The sequence below is a fragment of the Lissotriton vulgaris genome, chromosome 10 (genome assembly GCF_964263255.1).
Source record: "Lissotriton vulgaris chromosome 10, aLisVul1.2, whole genome shotgun sequence".
Lineage (NCBI taxonomy): Eukaryota > Metazoa > Chordata > Amphibia > Caudata > Salamandridae > Lissotriton > Lissotriton vulgaris.
In genome coordinates, this window is record NC_141698.1 from 90,927,197 (window position 1) to 90,946,966 (window position 19,770).

General features: G+C 49.7%; 1 protein-coding gene across 1 annotated transcript in view; it reads left to right on the forward strand.

Moving 5' to 3' along the window:
- UNKL (unk like zinc finger) overlaps window positions 1–19,770 on the forward strand; it is a 370,451-nt gene that overhangs the window by 107,394 nt on the left and 243,287 nt on the right. Inside the window, exon 5 of the mRNA XM_086940574.1 lies at window positions 5,951–6,086. Within this exon, the coding sequence (XP_086796700.1) occupies window positions 5,951–6,086 (136 nt within the window). The remainder of the gene's footprint in view (window positions 1–5,950; window positions 6,087–19,770) is intronic.

Here is a 19,770-nt window from a genome sequence, read left to right on the forward strand (position 1 = left end):
CACTAACGTTTCACCCATAATGGCCAGCAATGGGGATATTTGGGAGCGGCAGTGCCGGGGAATATAATGAGTCTAGGCCCAATAATTGACGCAGTTTCTCCCTTGCCCAACTAGTGGTGAATAACGTCTGAATATCCCAATGGTCCATCGGGACCCCCTTTTGGTAAAACTGTAGCTAGTGTCTGCGGAAGTACCAAATCCGCCTCTAGTTTCAAATAGGGGATTCGGGCGTCTGGATGGAACCATGCGTAAGAATAGCAGCACTGTGCCATCATATAGTATAAATACATATCCGGGACCCCAACCCACCCCTCTCATATGGGAGAGTTAGAATCTGCAAGTTCACCCGTGGTCTCTTGCCCCCCCACCCCAGACCAAGCGCAAAAGAAGTTGCCGCAGCAGCAGAAAGAAGGACTGGGTAAGAGGTATGGGAATGGTATTAAAAAGATGTAAAAATCTCGGCAGGATCACCATCTTGACAATGGCTACTCTACCCGCCATTGACAAGGGTAAACGTAACCATCTCTCAACTTGCGTTTCCAACAAGCTAAATAAATCCTTATATGCTTTGTAAAAATCTGCGGACAACACGTCAAGGCCGGGCGCTGAGGATCCCCTAAGCGCATCGATCGCCTCCACCACACTTTCCTGGGATATGGGAATGGCAAGGAAATCCTGTATATGTCTTTCTAGGTAAACCAGAGCAATTTCCGCCAAATATTCTCCCTGCTCAAGGAGATCACCAGAGATTCTAGAGGTATACAAGGATTTATAGTAAGATAGGAAGTGTCGCATATTTCCGGAGTGGAGTGCAGCAACTGGTCATCAGGGCCTCTGATTTCAGTTATATAGGCTTTACTGTACGGAGTGTAGGAAGGTGGATACCGGACTATGGTTACCCCAGATTTTTTGCCTAGTGTTTAGCTGGTTTTCGACTTAGCCTGGGGCCCTGATTAGCAGGATCCCAGGCCAACTATCTGCTCTCTCTTTAAAATGGACTCCATGTACCCTAGGTACATCTCCAGTTGGATACTGGGTCACCTTATGAGCCCCTGTACAGTGTACTATAGGTACCCAGGGCATATGTGCATCCAAGGCCTACCAGGGGCTGCAACAAGTATTATGCCACCCCTGGCTGGCCACCCAAATTGACACAACTGGCTGATCACTCAGCTGGGGCACAGTGGTGTAATCACCCTTTGCTTAGATATAGTATACCTATATCTAACCTTATATCTAGACCCATAGACACCTATAAGTCACTCCTATTGCAGGCCTTAACAATTCTGGAGTCAGAGTGCTTGGTTTTATGTGAGATTGTGCTCTAGCATGAGCTGAGCCTGTCTGCAGCTTTCGGAACCATGTCCTTCTAGCTGTTCTAGGATATTGCCATACCATATACTCTTAAGTGCATTATGAACCTCGCGGTTAAATGCTATCTCTGGTTTGGCTTTATCAAAACATGTCAAGTAAGGTGTCATACGATTTGGAATACTACCCCCTCGCCAGTTCTGGCGAGGGGGTAGCATTCCACCCTTCTAGAGGGAGAAGACATGTTGTTCCTACTATTCCCGGTTAAAGTTAACCAGAGCCTCAGCATCACAAAATGGATGCTGCTGCCACAGACACAAGTCTGACCTCCTGCTGCTGGGAGTCCTTCCAGCGAGGGAGGCTTGGACAATAGGTTTCCTGCCTTTGGAGGTGCTAGCACCACCCCAGACAGGACTTTGTGTATTGGGACAGGGAGGGCAGAAAGGATTGAGACACTGCCTGGGGCACACAAGGTGTCCCATGCTTAGGCCAGTTCAAACCGGTGCTGGGGCACTCCAGCCCCAGCTCTGGCGCGAAACTGGACAAAGGGAAAGGGGTGTAACCACCCCCTTCCCTGGTCCCACCCATAGGAGGGACCTAGCAGGTAATCCAGCCCCTAAGATTGGTATATAGGTAGGAGCGGAGTCTAGAGACTTTAGATTATCCTGACTGAAACACTAAAACGAAACTCTGGACCTTCATCACTCTACTTTGGAAGAAGACGACTGAAGAATCTCCCTTGTGGTCAAGGAGTGACAACCCTGCACAAGCAGGCACCATCCAGCGATCGACAACTTGCTTTGCCGCCGCTTCCCGCCGGAGCCGGAGCCCAGAGCCTGACAAGAACCGGATTCCCAGACATCCAACAGCCCGATCCACAGTCCCTACAAAGCTGAGACCCGTGGAGGCGACGAGAGACGTGGGACCGGCCATCTTGAAAAGTCTGCGACCTGCTAACTGTGCAGCCCCCGAGGCCTCCTCGAAGCTGTGCATTGGGGATTGAGAAGCCCCAGCCCCGAGCAGCATCTGCACCAAAGATCAGCCCTGCACCCTCCACGAGTTTTGAGTGGGGGCCTTTTGCATTTTTCTGCTCGACGCGTCTGCCCGGTCACTTGCCCGTTGGCTATTGGCCATCTTGGTGACTAATCTGTGAAACTACACCGCTGGTCTGGTTGTTCCAGACTGGCCCTTGCTTCCCTCAAAAGAAGCAGCCCCTCAGACCTTGCTGGTCTGAGTAAGAAGCCTACATCGTATCCTGCGTGGGTTGCCTTTGCCAAGTCAGGTCGCCTCCAATCTTGAAGCCGACACCGCCGACAGCGAGAACCTAGGTGGGACAGTCCGTGCCTGACTCCTGGTCGTCGTCGATGACTCCTAGTCCACGTGGCTGCAGGGACAAGCTTCCCATCAGCACCTGATTGCAAAGCGACATCACCTTGTTCCATCCTGGTTCCATCCTGGTCACTGGCTAGTGACCCAGACTCTGTCCCCTCTGCTTTCAGGTCCTCTTCATCTTCGATCCACCCTTGGATCCAACCGGACTCTTCTCTTCTGGCCGCCTGCAGCATCTTTTCTCTAAGGCTCCATAGATCTCCACGACAAAACCCGACACACTTTGGGACCTATGCACCCGCTTCCTGTGGGTTAGGTAACGCGAGTACTACGGTGCTCCTGTAAAGGTTTACACTCCTAGTTTCAAGTGGTTAAGTTCTAGTCCAGTCGGAAGACTCCCAAACCTTTAACCTTCCATTTTTACGCACCCATTGACTTCTATTTGTGAATGCGTGTACCTTTTAGACACTTCACACGCATCCCGTGGGCCTCCTGCTCCCTAACCATTGTTAGTCCAGTGTAGCCCCAGCGATTCCCAATGCCCTAGGCCTTACCATTGTTCGTGACGTGGTACTTATACCACTTTGTTAGTATATGGTTTAACGGGCCACCCGGCCGTATCCATAACTGTGCAACTTTTGTATGTTATATTAAGTTACTTGTTTTGCGCTTGTGCTTCTGTGCTCATAAAGAGTTCAGGGGTTTGTTTAGAAATAAATGCATATATATTTTGAATATATATCCTGTGTGGTGTCCTTTCATTTGGTATTAAAGGGATTGCATATGGTAAAACAGCTGGCTTCACATGCCTTCTTGAGTTTAGACTAAGACTGCTCTGTCCATGCTACCCCTAAGATAGCTGGTCTATAAGGATGACTTTACAACCATCACCATAAGGGTTGTTTGGACTGGTGCAAGGTGCTCACTAGAATAGTGAACATCATATACCAGGCCAACTTCTCACACGGAGGACGAAGCGTATGTGCCATAACCTTGCCATGTCGTTCGCCCTCACCATACCTCCTAGCTACATGCTGCTTACTGAGATATAAAAGTTCCTGCTCTGCAGCCTCCCGAAACTCCACCAATAACGTCTGAATTAGCTGGTCAAATCAGGCAGCATCAGAGAAGAGCCCCACAGTGTCCCAACGCCGGTCAGCCAAATGCAGATGGAGCCCCCCAGCGATGTTGCACTGCCCGGAGTGGGGCCGTAGCCAGCAGCTGAGATAGCTGGAACATCAGGGTCCCCCGCTTTGGCGAAAACAGACAGTAGTGCCAGCGTGGGGGCAACCAGGCGCGTCTCCTTTGATTACATCGTGCCCCGTATCAGCTCAGCATAACAATGGGGCCCAGCAATCCATAACTGCGGGCCAATGGCAGCTGCACGTGAATTTGGGAAGTAGCGCTCCTGACTGGCCTCCTGCACTCAAAGTAGGGTAGAAACAGCAGGGCCCGCTCAATCATCAGCATCGGCCTAGCATAAAGGCCGAGACTTCAGCCCCGACGGGCCGTTGCTCCACGCCACCTCCGGGGCTCACAGGAGGGGGGGGACCAGCACACCGGGTCTGGCCTCACGCCGTCACAGCCCCTAGAGCAATACCCAACGGGCAGCCCTCCCTAGCCCGCCGACCCCCCCTGCAGCACTAAAGAGTTCTATCTTTGGCGAGACCGCGAGGCCAGGAGAACCCCGCAGCCTCTGCGTCCGCCGCTAAGCCCAGCTCACAGCACCAACAGGGAGGACAGGAGGAGGGCAGCCACCCAGCAAGGAGTGGACCGATACCGGCAGCCAGGACCGATACCGGCAGCCAGGACACACCGGGGGCTACAGCTCACCTCATCGTTTGGGTGCTTTGCCTCCTACGTCAGCGCCGGTTTTGAGAAGGCCCAGGGCTCCACGGTCCGGCCTCCACCACGCAGTCTCTGGTAAACGCTGATCTTCATATCGGAGCGGTTCTTCCCAGACACCGACCCGCTCCTCAGGACATCCCAGGCATGATATTTAGGAGTCTGTCCGCTTATAACGTGCCCATCACGATAGAATCAGGCTTGCAAATTCCCTGGCCGGCGGAGCTTCAAGCACAGGCGGCCATCTTAGTCGCCTGCGTGGCCACGCCCCCCACACAAGTAGTAACCTGTGCTTTAAGATTGTGTCAGCCCTCATCATATTCATGTTGACCCCTCTAAAGGGCATCATAAATGCCCCAGAGTCCCATCAAGGACCTAAAGATGAGACGTTCTTTATCATGCACTGGCTCTCCTTGCAAGCCTGCACCACCTTCCAAACCAACTGTGCATCTGCAAACCTGCCTATCCTATTGACAAGTACACTACCTCCTGTGGCTCTTGGCACATTCACAGCCAATACACCTTTAGACTGGAGATAAAGTAAAACAATGGAAGAACAAGGCAAAGTTTATTTCCCATTAATGCACCCTCGGTATACATCAAGATTCCCCAAACATGCTTTAATTAAGACTCTATTCAAAACTCTTCATTACGATAAAGTTAAAGTCCACCACTATTCTCAAAATCCAACTTTCGCTCCAATCACTCATTGACTGTATTTTTGTCTAGGACTTTGTACAGCACTACACTGCTTTTTTTAAAAAAAAATGTAAATTTTTTTTACTAGGTATGTACTATAAAAACTACGAAAACACCCGATACATACATAGATGCATATACTATTATGATTGAGACTTCCACACTCATAGAAAGGGGGATAGATTCCATTGTCCATCAAAAGCCTTATTCTTAAGTGGATTCTTATTCCAGTGGGGCAGAGGGTGCCTTATGCAGATTCCTAGGGTTAGCAATCCAAGTGACTACTGTTCGTTATTTAAAGCATATTTTGATGGCTTCCAGTGGTACCAGCTGGGTCAATGGGTATAGTCACTTGCCAAATAATAACGCAATGCGTGGCTCAGCATCCTGGTTGTTCATAGGTAATGGTGTGGCTTTATCCTCATATGTTATTAACACTGCTTTATTGGAATAATTGCTATATAATGTATTTTGTCAACTAGCTTACACCAGACGCCACCCATTAATGAGTAGCACAGTCCGTAAACTTCATTTATATTATCTGATGTCTTTGTGAACAAAAAATGAGTACGGTTGAAGGTTTAAACTCCCAGATTGATATTTGAATTTATTTGTATATGATTGTACAGCTTTTAGCAACAACGGAATGAGGATTTATATTTTAAATATCCTAAGACTCTGCTCTTACTCGTGTTCAAATAAAATAAAATATTTTGTACTTAACTATCTTTTTTAATTCTGAGTGGCTACATCTATTTCTTTCCAGATTCTAATTTTGTGTTGGCCAGCTACAAGACTGAACAGTGCACTAAACCACCAAGACTGTGCCGCCAGGGTTATGCATGCCCGCATTATCACAACAGCCGAGATAGAAGAAGAAATCCTAGAAAATTCAAATACAGGTGCTTATAAATGAGTAGAAACAAGCTTCCCGATTTGGTGAGCTTTGGGCCGCAGGTTGCAGTACGACATATACTCAAGTGTGGTTTTGGTGAAATAAAAATAAAAAACCAGGTAAAGCACACAGGAGATGTTTTGACAGTTGCAGCCCACTGTTTACCTAAAACGATTATTTTTAAACCTGTTTATTAATTGGAAAACCAGTCTAAACTATTTTTTAGTTTTAGTAATTGTCCTCAATTATTTGTGATGGGGGTATCCTTCCTTTCGGTTACTGGTTGCATCATAGACTCAACAGATGTGCCTAAAACAATAATTAAAATATTCCCATCCATATTGAAAATATTATAAAAAAATTCTTGCAAAATAGCAAGTCATGTAGATGTCATTAAGTTTTTTGAAAAAATACTGTTTGTAACAGCTGGGTTATACAGGTATTTACTTCATTTTTCAAAATTCTACTGTCCTTTCTTTGGTTGAAATCTTAGATGTATTCTCAAAGCGCATTAATATGGATACAGGAACCTCTTCAGTACATTGGCCACCCACTGGCATTATTATTATTTTTTTTTTGAGGTTGTAAATGCAGAGGAAAAAATGATTTATTGCTACAATGATTAGCTATGAAACAGCATAGCATGGATACAATTAAAAGATAATACAACTGTATTACCACTACAGAATATAAGGTTGAATATGAAGAAAGGTGACTTAAATATGAACTAAGGAATCATTTAAAGAAATGAACTTTTACATTGATATAATGCCTAATTAATTTGTTTGAATGCTCATTGCGGACATATGAAGACAGAGTCGCTGTGGCTGCAGCTGGCTTTCAAAGATTTTCTGAAAAGCAAATGAAATTATATTCACGTACACAACATTTAAACATGAACTTGCAGAAATTAGACCTGTGCCGGCTGGTTATGATAGTTGATCGAAACCTATTGTTAGACCTGACATCATTGGTGTTGTAATCCCCCAAACATTTATTCCTTCACCCCCTCCTCCGCTTTAGGCCTCTGTTCACTTTACTACTGCTAACCAGTGCTACAGTGCTTGTGCTCTCTAGCCTATATCTAATTGGAACCTTGAATTTACTTTTAAGTTTCCTGGTAAAACAGTACTACATGCAAGTGGGCTTGCAGCACTCATTGTGTCAACCACTAAAGTAGTACTTTAAAACATGCCTCAGGTCTGACTCTGCTACTGCAGCATAAAGTGCAGTTTTAAACTGCCACCCACTGGCATTATTGAAGATGGGTAAAGCGTTACCATAACGCATATTTGAACACAGACCTATGTCTAGGCATTACAGCAGCGCAAATGATGGCTTCCTTTTGAAATGCATGGTATGTTGCTTTTCATTTCCTGCCTGAGTATATTAGGTGTACTGTGTTAGGAGCTTGCATCCTTGTCCAGGTTATCCACATAGTCATATCTAAGGAAGATTTTTCAAAGGCACTATCAAGCTCTAGAACTCTCAATGCCTTCCAGACTGCCATGAAGGGTGCTAAGTAGATATTATCTTCAGAGAGCTGCACTTGAGGTTTTTTTCTACTTCAGTGCTGGTCCTCTATCCATTCTTTCCCCCAATATTGGTTCTTTCTATTTCCATGCCTCAACCACGCTCGCTGTCCTGCATAGACTAGCCACTAACTCCTTCTAAATAACACCGATTGTGATTCAGGGGTCCAAATCCTTCTTTTTCGACTTACTCCGGATTTAATATGTTGATTCTGAAGGATACCAAAATTTCGTCGCAAAATACCTCTTGTGTTCTAGGAGTTACAGTGACCAGAGTAAAGTTGATGGTAAATCTCAAATTTGATGGGAATACTCTTCCCCCTCCTTAATTGGCGAAAGACTGGGGATCTGAAAGCAAAATCTGTCATTTCAAAAAAAGTTTATAAATCAACTCTATCATCTCTTAATAGTCATGCATTTATATTTTTTGGATGGTGAGGTGTTTTGCAGGTATTGGCCTTGTTATCAAGAGTTTATAGTTGTAGTGACCGCTTTGTTTTTTTCTTTCCTTGATTTTTTTTTTCTTACACCAAGTGGTGCATTTTTCAGTATTGTTGTTGTGTGTTATTCATTATGTAAATGCCTTCATACGGCCATCAGAGGTTTTTTTGAGACTCCTCCATCCTGTTGAAAGATGCTTTCTTCAATGTCACCATATCTGTATTCGTAATAGGTTTCTCAAACTCTTGATTGGAGGCAAATACCGATAGTGTATATTTTCTACTTTAACCCATGTTCTGTAGTAGGGGATGTCTGTGTATAGTCATAATCTAGTGAATAGTCCCGCTCAAAAATAATCTCTTAAGTTGTCAAAAAATGCAGAACTGCAAATCAATAAATCAATCAAATCACAGCATTTGTATAGCGTGCTACTCACCCGGAGGGGTCTCAAGGCGCTTGGGGGAAGGGGTCTGCTACTGCTCGAACAGCCAGGTCTTGAGTTGTCTCCTGAAGGGGAGGTGGTCCTGGGTCAGCCGGAGGTGGATGGGGAGGGAGTTCCATGTCTTTGCCGCCAGGTAGGAGAAGGATCTGCCTCCGGCGGTGGCTCTTCGGATGCGTGGTACGGTTGCGAGGGCGAGGCTGGTAGACCGTAGCTGGCGGGTGGGCGTGTAGAAGGTCAGGCGGTCATTGAGGTACTTGGGGCCCAGGTCGTGGAGAGACTTGTGTGCGTGGGTGAGGAGCCTGAACGTGATCCTCTTGTCAATGGGGAGCCAGTGCAGGTCCCTCAGGTGGCCGGAGATGTGGCTGCGTCGGGGATGTCCAGAATGAGTCGGGCGGAGGCGTTCTGGATGCGTTGAAGTCTTTTCTGTAGCTTGGCTGTGGTTCCGGCGTAGAGGGTGTTTCCGTAGTCCAGTCGGCTGGTGACGAGGGCCTGGGTGACCGTCTTCCTGGTTTCGGTCGGGATCCATCGGAAGATCTTGCGAAGCATGTAAAGGGTGTGAAAGCATGATGAGGATACGGCGTTGACTTGTCTGGTCATCGAGAGGGAGGAGTCCAGGATGAAGCCCAGGTTGCGTGCATGGTCGGTTGGCTTGGGGGCAGTGCCCAGGGCTGGGGGCCACCAGGAGTCGTTCCAGGCGGAGGGTGATGGTCCCAGGATGAGGACTTCCGTCTTGTCTGAGTTCAGTTTCAGGCGGCTGTTCTTCATCCACTCGGCGACGTCTTTCATCCCTTCGTGTAGGCTGGTTCTGGCGGTGTCGGGGTCTCTGGTGAGGGAGAGGATCAGCTGGGTGTCGTCGGCGTAGGAGATGATGTTGAGGTTGTGTTGGCGTGCGATGGCGGCTAGAGGTCTCATGTAGATGTTGAAGAGGGTGGGGCTGAGCGATGATCCTTGCGGGACTCCACAGATGACTTCGGTGGCCTCGGATCGAAACGGGGGGAGGCGGACTCTGTGTTCTTCCGGCGAGGAATGAGATGATCCACTTCAGTGCCTTCTCTTGGATGCCGGTGTTGTCGAGGCGTTGGACTAGGGTGCGGTGCCAGACAGTGTCGAATGCTGCGGAGAGGTCCAGGAGAATGAGTGCCGGTGTTTCCCCGTTGTCGAGCAGGGCTCGGATGTCGTTGGTGGCTGCGTTGAGGGCGGTCTCGGTGCTGTGGTTGGCTCTGAAACCGGACTCCGAGGGGTCGAGGGATCCGTTCGACTCGAGGAAGGCGGCAAACTGTTTGTTGACAATCTTCTCGATGACTTTGGCGGGAAAAGGGAGGAGCGAGATGGGTCGGAAGTTTTTGAGGTTGGTGGGGTCCGCTGTTGGTTTCTTCAGTAGGGCGCTGAGCTCGGCATGCTTCCAGCTCTCCGGGAAGGTGGCGGTGTTGAAGGAAGTGTTGATGATGTCCCGGAGTTGGGGTGCGATGGTGGAGTCGGCCTTGTTGAAGACGTGGTGGGGGCAGGGGTCGGTTGGAGAGCCAGAGTGGATGGTGTTCATCGTGCGGGCTGTGTCTTCGGTGGTCACCGTGGTCCAGGTGCGGAGGGTGGCGGAGGGGTTCGTTGGTTTGGTGGGTGGGTGCGTGGATGGTGCGCCGAAACTGTTGTGGATGTCGGCAATCTTGCAGTGGAAGAACGAGGTGAGGGAGTCGCAGAGATCTTGTGAAGGGGTGATGTCGTTGTTGCCGGTGCTGGGGTTGGAGAACTCCTTGACGATGCTGAAGAGTTCCTTGCTGTCGTGGGCGTTGTTGTCCAGTCGCTCCTTCAGTGATTTCTTCTTGGTGGTGCGGATGAGCTGGTGGTGCATGCGGGTGGCGTGTTTGAGGGCGGTCATTTTGTCAGTGGTCCGGTCGTGGAGCCAGGCTTTCTCGAGGGTGCGGCAGTGGTGGAGTCCTTGAGTTCGTCGGTGAACCAGGGGGCTTTCTTGCTTCTGGGTCTGCTGAGAGGGTTCTTCAATGGTGCGAGGTCATCGACGCAGGCGGTCAGCCACTGCGCGAAGTTGCGGGCTGCTTTGTTGGCGTCTGATGTGCTGACGGGTGGGTTCTGGCTGAGGGAGGTGGTGAGCTGGTCTGCGGTGATCTTGCTCCAGCTCCTGTGAGGAACCTGTTGCGGGTGGTGGTGGGTTGTGGTTTTTCTGAATCTGAAGTGGACGCAGCTGTGGTCCGTACAGGGGAGTTCGGTGGAGTGGCTGAAGCTGATGTGCTTGCTGGATGAGAAGACGGGATCAAGCGTGTGGCCGGCATAGTGGGTGGGGTTGTTGACCAGTTACTTGAGGCCGAGGTTGGCGAGGTTGTCCAGCAGGGTGGCGGTGTTGCGGTCTTGGTTGTTCTCCAGGTGGGAGTTAAGGTCCCCTAGGAGGATGTAGTCGGCGAAGGGGAGAGCGTGTAGGCTGATGAAGTCCGTGATGTCTTCGCTGAATTGCGTGCGTGGTCCCGGGGGTCGGTAGATGAGGGTGCCTCTGAGGGTCGTCTTTGGGTCGGTGTGAAAGACACTTAAGAGAGAATTTAAAGACAGATAATGCAGCCTATATCCACAGGCTACACTGTCCAGTACTTCAACTAGAAATTCCACCAAAAACCACACAAACAGCACAGCTTGCCCAGTTTCTTCCACAGAGAAACTTGCCTCTACCAGCAAAAGCCTCTGGAATGATAGAGAGGAAGGTATGGGAAGACAAGCCCCATAGGCTGCCATTATGTGGCTCAAACAGGATAATGTGCCTTTAAGAGAGCTCTCCAGAACTTCTCCCAGTATCCCAGAATGCACAGCAGGTCCCTTTTTACTTTCAGTTCTTTTTTTCCGGCTCCTGCAAGCGGGACCCTGGAGCATTGACCTCTCCATTTCAAGGGTTTATTTGGTGATTTTTCACTTTTTCTGTGTGTGTAGTGCTTTTTATTAAGTACTAAGCCTTTTTTCTTCCCTGTGGGTGCCCTGTATTGTCAAAATGCCTGGCTTATTTGACAATTGCCCAGAGTGTGATAGGAAGAAGGCCAAATCCGACCCACATGGAGTGTGCATCGTCTGCCTTCCCCCCTCTCATGCCCAGAGGAGTGTGACTCTGCAAAACCTTCTCTGCCAGGACCCTGAGAGAGAGGATGAAGATCAGGCTCCAAGGCCTCGAGGACAGACGTCAGAAGGCACAAGGTGGGTCAGGGCATGCTTCATCTGCCCATGCTGAGAGGCCTCTGGGGGGCTCCCCAGGGGCAGGAAGTCCAGCAAGCGTCCCCATACTCCGCCAGCGTCGAAGGCGTCGACTACGGCGTCGAGGGCGATGACAGCGGTCTGTTCCCCATCTCCCCGGGGCTCTGGGGAGAAGCGGCGGCGACGATCGGCGTCGAGGGAGCTGAACAGACCACCGTCGACAGCATCGTCGTCGACATCATCGACGTCATCGTCGAGTCATCGATGTCGAGAAAAGGCCCGGCGTTGGTGCTCGCCGTCAAGGCGACACCACCGTTTGCTGTCGGCGAAGAGGAAAAGATCGGCGTCGAGGAGGCGCCACCGGTCGACGCCGAGAAGACGTTCCTCGACGTCGAGGCGGCGTTCTTTGACGCCAAGGAAGCGCAGGAGGAGTCCTGACGCTAGGAGGTTGCCGATTGGTTCACCATCGTCGCCAAGGAAGAAGACAAAGTTACCGGGCTTGGTGTACTCAGTGGTGTATACACCTACTAAACCTAGGTCGCCTACCCCTCCTCCTTTGCCGAAGGGTCCGCCTCCGCGGAACACCACCCCGCCTCCATCTCCACCACCGCCTCATGGGCTGGCTCCTCGACGCTCACCGCCACCTCAACTTTCCCCACCGCCTCTTCCTTCCGTTCCTCCACCTGTGGCTCCACTCCGGACGGCTTTGTTGCCTAAGGGGACCCCTCAGCCGAGGCTCCCGGCCAGGCCTCCATCGCCTGCTCCTGCGGATCAGCCGAGAAGATCGCGCTCCCGCTCCGGCCGGAGAGGGAGATCGCGGAGCCGTGGCCGTTCGTCATCTCGTTCTAGACGACGCCACAGGAGGCACAGATCCAGATCCCATACGGGTTTGTCCACCAGGGAATATTCACCGACACTGTCGGAGTGTCCAGGGATGAGGGTGTCGCCCGTTGACGATATCGTCTCTTTCCGGCAAGTGTTGTTGAGGGGTGCGGCTAAGCTAGGGATCACGGTAATGGTGCCAACACCTACGACGTCCGTGATCTTCGAGACGCTCCACAAAAAGCATCTGTCTCGACCGCTGCTGCCGTTGGTACCCGGATTGGTAGAGCCCGCCAAGGAGTTGTTTCTCACTCTGGCGGTGGCGAAGGCAGCTCCCTCAAGAAATACCGGGCTCCGGAATCTGACCCAGCTTTTCTTCGAATGGACCCAACACCAGACTCCGTTATTGTGACAGCGGCTAAGAAGCAGCATGCCACCACTCCTTCTTCGACAGTACCACCTGATAAGGACAGCCGTTGGCTGGACTCGGCGGGCAGAAAGGCCTGTGGGATGGCATCTACCACCATGAAGGCTCTTAGTGCCGGGGCTCTGCTGGGGCGATATGATCGTGCCCTATGGGAGTCCCTCCAGCAGTACACTGAGCTCCTTCCTCGTGACAAGAAAGAGGATTTTCTGGAGATATTAAATGAGGGGTTGATGGTGTCTAATCAGATCATCAGCGCGGCTGCTGATGTATCTCTCCTGGCGGTGCATGGATACTGCCACGGCATCAACCAACGGCGTCACGCTTGGCTTCGCCTCGCCTCACTCAAGCCGGAGGCGCAACAGCGGGTGCCCAACCTGCCTTTCTGGCGGGAAACCCTGTTCGGCAAGCATGCGGACGATGAAATGGCCCGTATGAAAGCAGAAGCCGAAACCCTGACGACTGTCCGATTAGAGAAGCCTGAGAAAAAGAAGAACTACCGCCCGTTCCAGAAACTGTTCGGAGCTTCAGGCAGAGGGTGAGGGCAGACTTAGGGACAGCAGCAACAACAATAGCAGCAGTTCCGGAAGCCCTTTCAGAAGCGCCAGAGGGGCAGAGGAGGCCAACAGTCCGCAGCAACGACCAAAGGGCCGGCTGGGTCTAAGCCCTGAGCGATTACTTCCCCTACATCCGTTACCCACTCCGGTGGGGGTAAGCGTTCAATTTTTTCTGGCAGAGTGGAGAAAAATTACTCGGGACAAGTGGGTGCTGAATATTGTTTGCAATGGATACAGTCTTCGGTTCACCAGCCCGCCTCCAGCTGTTCTGCCGGTTTGCTCGCAGTTTCAGCTGCGCGAGCTCCAGGCAGAGGCCGACATCCTATTAAGGAAAAGGGCGATAGAAGACGTACCTCTGCCTCAAAGGGGGAAGAGGTCTGTACTCACGGGTCTTTCTGGTTCGCAAGAAGGACAAGAACGAGTTCAGGCCCATTCTGGACTTGCGGCAAGCAAACAAGTGGATTCGCAGAGAGATTTTGCATGCTGTTGTTGCAGCAGATTTACCCTTAGCTGCAACAGGGAGACTGGCTTTGTGCTATAGACCTACAGAATGCATACTTCCATGTGCCCATTGCACAGAAACACTGGAAGTTCCTGCGATTCCAAGTCGGCGCCAATCATTATCAATATACAGTACTGCCATTCGGGCTGAAGTCTGCGCCCAGGACGTTCTCGAAGTACATGGCAGTAGTAGCTGCACACCTGCGGAAGAACAAGGTGTTTGTCTACCCGTACCTGGACGACTAATTGATCAAGGCCTCCTCCTTCTCGGAAGCTCAAGCACACTTCCAGAAGACGTGCATTCTATTGAACAAGCTGGGGTTGCACATCAACATGTCCAAGTCTGTCCCGACTCCGGTCCAATGCATACAGTACTTGGGAGCCTCCATCAATAAGCTGTCAGTAAGCGTGTCTCCTTCGGAGGAACAACAGTTATCACTCCTTCGGAAGGCTCAGGCTCTTATGACCGCTCCATCTACAACAGTGGGGACGGTGTCTTCTCTACTGGGGTTGATGGCCTCTTGTATCTTCCTCAAGCCTCACGCACGGCTGCACATGAGACCACTGCAGGAGTGCTTGGAGGATCAGTGATCAGAGGACTGGTTCTTGGGACGACACAATACGACTGTCTCTGCATGCTCTTCAGTCTCTGAAGTGGTGGTGTTCAGCTGAGAATCTCCTCAGAGGGGTTCCCTTCCACAAGGACATTCCCACGCAGACGATCGTGACGGATGCGTCTCTCCACGGATGGGGAGCACACTCCGGAGACTTACAGATTCAAGGGACGTGGTCTCCGTCGGAGTCCCTGTACCACATCAATTTCCTGGAACTCAGAGCTGTTCACTTGGCACTGAAGGCCTTTCATCCGTCCTTTCAGACCAACTCTCTGCTTGTACAGACGGACAATACGACCACAATGTATTACCTCAACAAGCAGGGGGGCTCGAGATCACGTACTCTGTCGCAGGAGTCGCAGGCGATCTGGCATTGGCTTCTGGCCAGAGGACTGATGATAACGGCTACCCATCTGCCAGGTGTGCAGAATGTTGAGGCGGACTCACTGAGCAGACTGATTCAGGAAAACCACGAATGGGTCATAAACGACGAAGTGCTAGGAGAAGTCTGCGCAAGGTGGGGGACTCCAGACATAGATCTGTTCGCCACCGCCGAAAATGGCAAATGCCGAGACTTCGCCTCCAGGTACTACCAACAGGGGACGTTGGGGAATGCCCTATGGATCGACTGGTCGAACAACTTTCTGTACGCTTTTCCACCCATTCCCCTGATTCAGGCGGTGCTCATCAAGCTGTCCCGTTCCAGGGCGCGGATGATACTGATCGCCCCGGAATGGCCCAGACAGTGGTGGTTCACGGACCTGCTTCACCGGTCTCTCCTTTCTCACATACGGTTGCCGTGCAGGCCGGACCTTCTCACGATGTTCGGGGGGCAGATGGTGCACCCAAACCTCTCGTCTTTGAGTTTGGTGGCATGGCTCCTGAGATAATGCAATATGGCCATTTGAATCTACCCGAAGATTGTATGGACCTACTGAAGGAGGCTAAGCGACCTTCCACTAGGACTTCCCATGCTTACAAGTGAAAGAGATTCTGCGTCTGGTGCAAGTCCAAGTACTATGACCCTACACTGTGTAAGGAGGATGTTCACCTTCCTTATCTTCTACATTTGGCGCAGTCTGGCCTTCATTTCCATTCCATTAAGGTGCATCTCGCTGCATTGACTGCCTACAGGAAATGCCCTTCACAGACTTCCTTCTTCCAGATCCCTGTGATCAAAGATTTTTTGGAAGGCTTGAAAAAAGTATTCCCTCCTGTCCGGCTTCCCTCGCCTTCATGGGAATTGAATGTGGTGCTGTCCAGATTGATGAAGGAGCCTTTTGAACCTATTCATAAGGCTTCGTTGCAGCACCTGTCCTGGAAGGCGGCGTTCCTCGTGGCCATTACATCGACCCGCAGGGTGAGTGTAATTCAGGCTTTGTGTTGCCAAGAACCTTATACTGTATTTCATGCTGCTAAGGTTGTTATGCGTACTCACCCTAAATTTCTTCTCAAGGTTATTTCTGATTTTCATGTCAACCAGACCATAACTTTGCCTGTTGCGGAAAGGTCTCTACATTCCCTGGATGTTAGGAGGGTGTTGAAATTTTATCTGGATAAAACCAAAGATATTCGTAGGTCAGAACAATTGTTTATCAATTATGGTTCAATCAGGACCGGTCTTGCTACCTCCAAACAGTTCATTTCTAGGTGGATTGTGTCCTGTATACAATTGTGTTACCAAAAGGCTAATAAGACCGTAGGAGGTAAACCTAAGGCTCATTCCACCAGGGGCAAAGCTGCCACGACTGCTTTGCTACGTAATGTTCCAATTGCAGAAATCTGCAAGGCGACCACCTGGAAGTCGGTCCATACCTTTGCTAAGCATTACTGTCTGGACACTGATGCCAGGGCAGATGCTCAGGTTGGGCAGGCTTCGTTGCGGAATCTGTTCGCACAGTAGTGGTGTTATGTCTTTAATCTCCACCGCCGCTTTGGTGTGGGGATGGGCTTTCCATTCTATTCACTAGATTATGACCATACACAGATATCCCCTACTACAGAAGGAGTAGTTTCTGTCCTGTAACTCCAGTTCTGTAGTAGGGGTATCTCTGTTATAGTCATAAGCGCCCGCCCTCCTCCCCGGTGGAGAAAGATATTCATGTAAGGAATGCTACAGGTCGGGCGTGTTACGCCTTCAAAAAGAACTGAAAGTAAAGGGGACCTGCTGTGCATTCTGGGATACTGGGAGAAGTTCTGGAGAGTTCTCTTAAAGGCACAGTATCCTGTTTGAGCCACATAATGGCAGCCTATGGGGCTTGTCTGTCCATACCTTCCTCTCTACCATTCCAGAGGCTTTTGCTGGTAGAGGCAAGTTTCTCTGTGGAGGAAACTAGGCAAGCTGTGCTGGTTGTGTGGTTTTTTGGTGGAATTTCTAGTTGAAGTACTGGACCGTGTAGCCTGTGGATATAGGCTGCATGATCTGTCTTTAAATTCTCTCTTTAGTGTCTTTGCAGTTCTGCATTTTTTGACAATTTAAGAGATTATTTTTGATTGCTCCGGAATCCACGCACATGGGCGGGACTATTCACTAGATTATGACTATAACAGAGATACCCCTACTACAGAACTGGAGTTGCAGGACAGAAACTACTCCTTCAGTCTTCTGGGTCAACACAAAGGTGATTTAAGTTTTTGTGGCCTGCATGAGACACACAGACCTGTTTAGCTGTGCTTTTCCACATATTATTTTGGTCAGGACCTACGCCGTTCAGTCACGGTGACTAATTAAAAAAAAAAAACTTTGCTATAGATTCTTGAGTTGAAAGTGAATGTTGGAAGGTTCTCCCTTGTTTCTTTAAAGAGGATTTGTTTAATCAGAACCCTGTTTAAAGCAGCTTGGAAGACTGTCAATCCATAAGAAAGGATGATCCATTTTCAGAGATCTTCTCTGTACCTGTCCTGCAGACTAGAATATAGGGGGGGCATGGGGGGGAGGGCTTGGGGACTCCGGTCTTAAGTAGCTTCTTTATTTAGCTTGCAAGTTATCCAAAGTCATGTAGCCTCAAGCAAGAGGTTGATGCCAATCATGCAGTCTTTTAATGATCTCAGTCTTTGCACCCTGAAGGATTTTAGGTGCTGGGCATCAGAATATCCATTCTATTGTTCATATGTTTACAAACTTTCATTTTTCTCCCTGTTGCCAGCCCTCGACACCCTGCTAAAATGTGACATAATGTAGCATTAAACATTCATTCAACAACTGTGTGTAGATTTTCCAACTCAAAGTTTGGGTCTACCAGGAAGATATTCAGGTTTAGAGATTCAGAACTATGCCACATCATCTTCAAGATACTTCAGCAACTTCTAAAACATTTCTTAAAACATTTGGTAACAGTTCTTCATCTTCTTCTCTGCCACCAAGAGGATTGTGAAGTGTGTATCCTTTTTCCCTGTGGTTCCCCGCTACAGTTGTTGCAGTTCTGAGGCTCTTTCATGCTCTGTTTCAGGGCTGTTGGGCCAGAGTAGAGTTCAGTTTACTCCTTTATTGCCACTGCCTATTTCTTCCTTTTAAGCCATTACAAGACTTGTCGTCTAATGCCATTTTCTTCCCAGGTGAGCAGCATGCATAATACACTTATGGGTGTGCCTGTTCTATGAGAGCACAAGCAGAGTGACATGAACACATGATTAGTCGTTTATCGGTTTCCGAAACTGACCACGCACAAGCTGAAAGAGCCTTATGTGAAATCATAAACGTCATCGGTCATACCACAACTGAAATTACGAAAGCAGGACTGCTGAGCTAGTCATGCTTACGCAACAGTGCATGCTTAAAGTGCCTGCACCCAAACATGTACTTCAGAAGTGTGAAATATCCTTTTTTTTTTTTTTAAAGTAAAAGTTTTAAAGATGAGAGTAGACACTTTCCCCTTCGAAAGGAGCAACAGAAACCTTTGAAGACCTATCCATCTGAAGGGCTTCTCTCTGCTTCTATGGCACAAATTAACCAACAATGAAAGAATCCAAACTTTTCTTCAAATGGAAGGTGTGCAAAACTACCTCTGACATGACTAATCATCAAGGTGTGTCTAAGGCCACAGCAGAGCATAGATCCCATCCATTCAACCTCTTACCTGCGCGGTCCTGAAAAGATAGGTGGCACTCTGCTGGGTACCTGCTGTGAGAAAATGTATTGCATGGGCACAGTCCAATCGTTGCTCCGATGATGACCCTGTGTGGTGGAACCGAAACACGTGGACTGTGTCTGTGAAAACTTTGGAAAATCCATTTAGTTGAAAGAATGAGCAACGTTTGCCATAGCATCTACCACCTATACTTTCCTGTTGAAGGCAGATTTCATTGTTACATCACAAAGACAACTCACAATAGTCTACTCCTGATTGCATGAATAGAAAAGGATAGTTGTAGCCCTTGTAAGCCATGCATTCCAGCCTTAAAGGAGACCTGCACAAATTGATTTAGCACAATTCTTGGTGGATGCTGTATGTACATATCTGAAAGAAACAGGTTAGTATTAGATTCCTTACCTTTTAATATACCCAGGCGTCAGACTGGATCCGGAAATTTTTGCGTAGCAGTACCCTTGCGCGTCGATAGGCGTCGTCCACGGCTCCGCGTCCGTTGTCTGCGTCGTGGGCGCCGTGATGACGTCGTCTGAGTACTTAGACGCCGCCTCTGCGCGCTGACGTCAGTTCTTCTTTTTTCCGCGCAAGCAGCGCAGATCCGGAAAAAGTTGTACCCATAGTCAATTTTTGATTACTTTTTCGATCCTGTTTGATAATTTTTCAGAGTCTTCGACTCCGAACGGTGCCGGTAGGGATGCCTGGTTTTAAACCCTGTGAGGACTGCGACCGACTGATGTTGGTTACCGACCCTCACCGCCGGTGCCTTCACTGTCTCGGCTTCGACCACGACAAGGCCTGCCCCGACTGCCGAGCACTGACGTCGAAAACTAGGCGGGAGCGGTCCTGCAAGCAGCTCAAACTCCGGCAGTCGGCCCCGCGCCGTGAGAGGTCCCGGTCCGGACGGAGGTCGAGGGACCGGTCGCGGGGTCGGAGCCATCATAGCTCCGGGAGTCACCATCGGTGTTCGGGCTCGAAGTCGTCAGGTAAGCACAAGAAGTCGAAGAGACGTCATTGCTCTTCCGACTCCCCTGTGCCCCCCCACCATCCCCCCCACCCCGACGCTCGCGCCAAGTGGCCGGTGTTTTGGGTG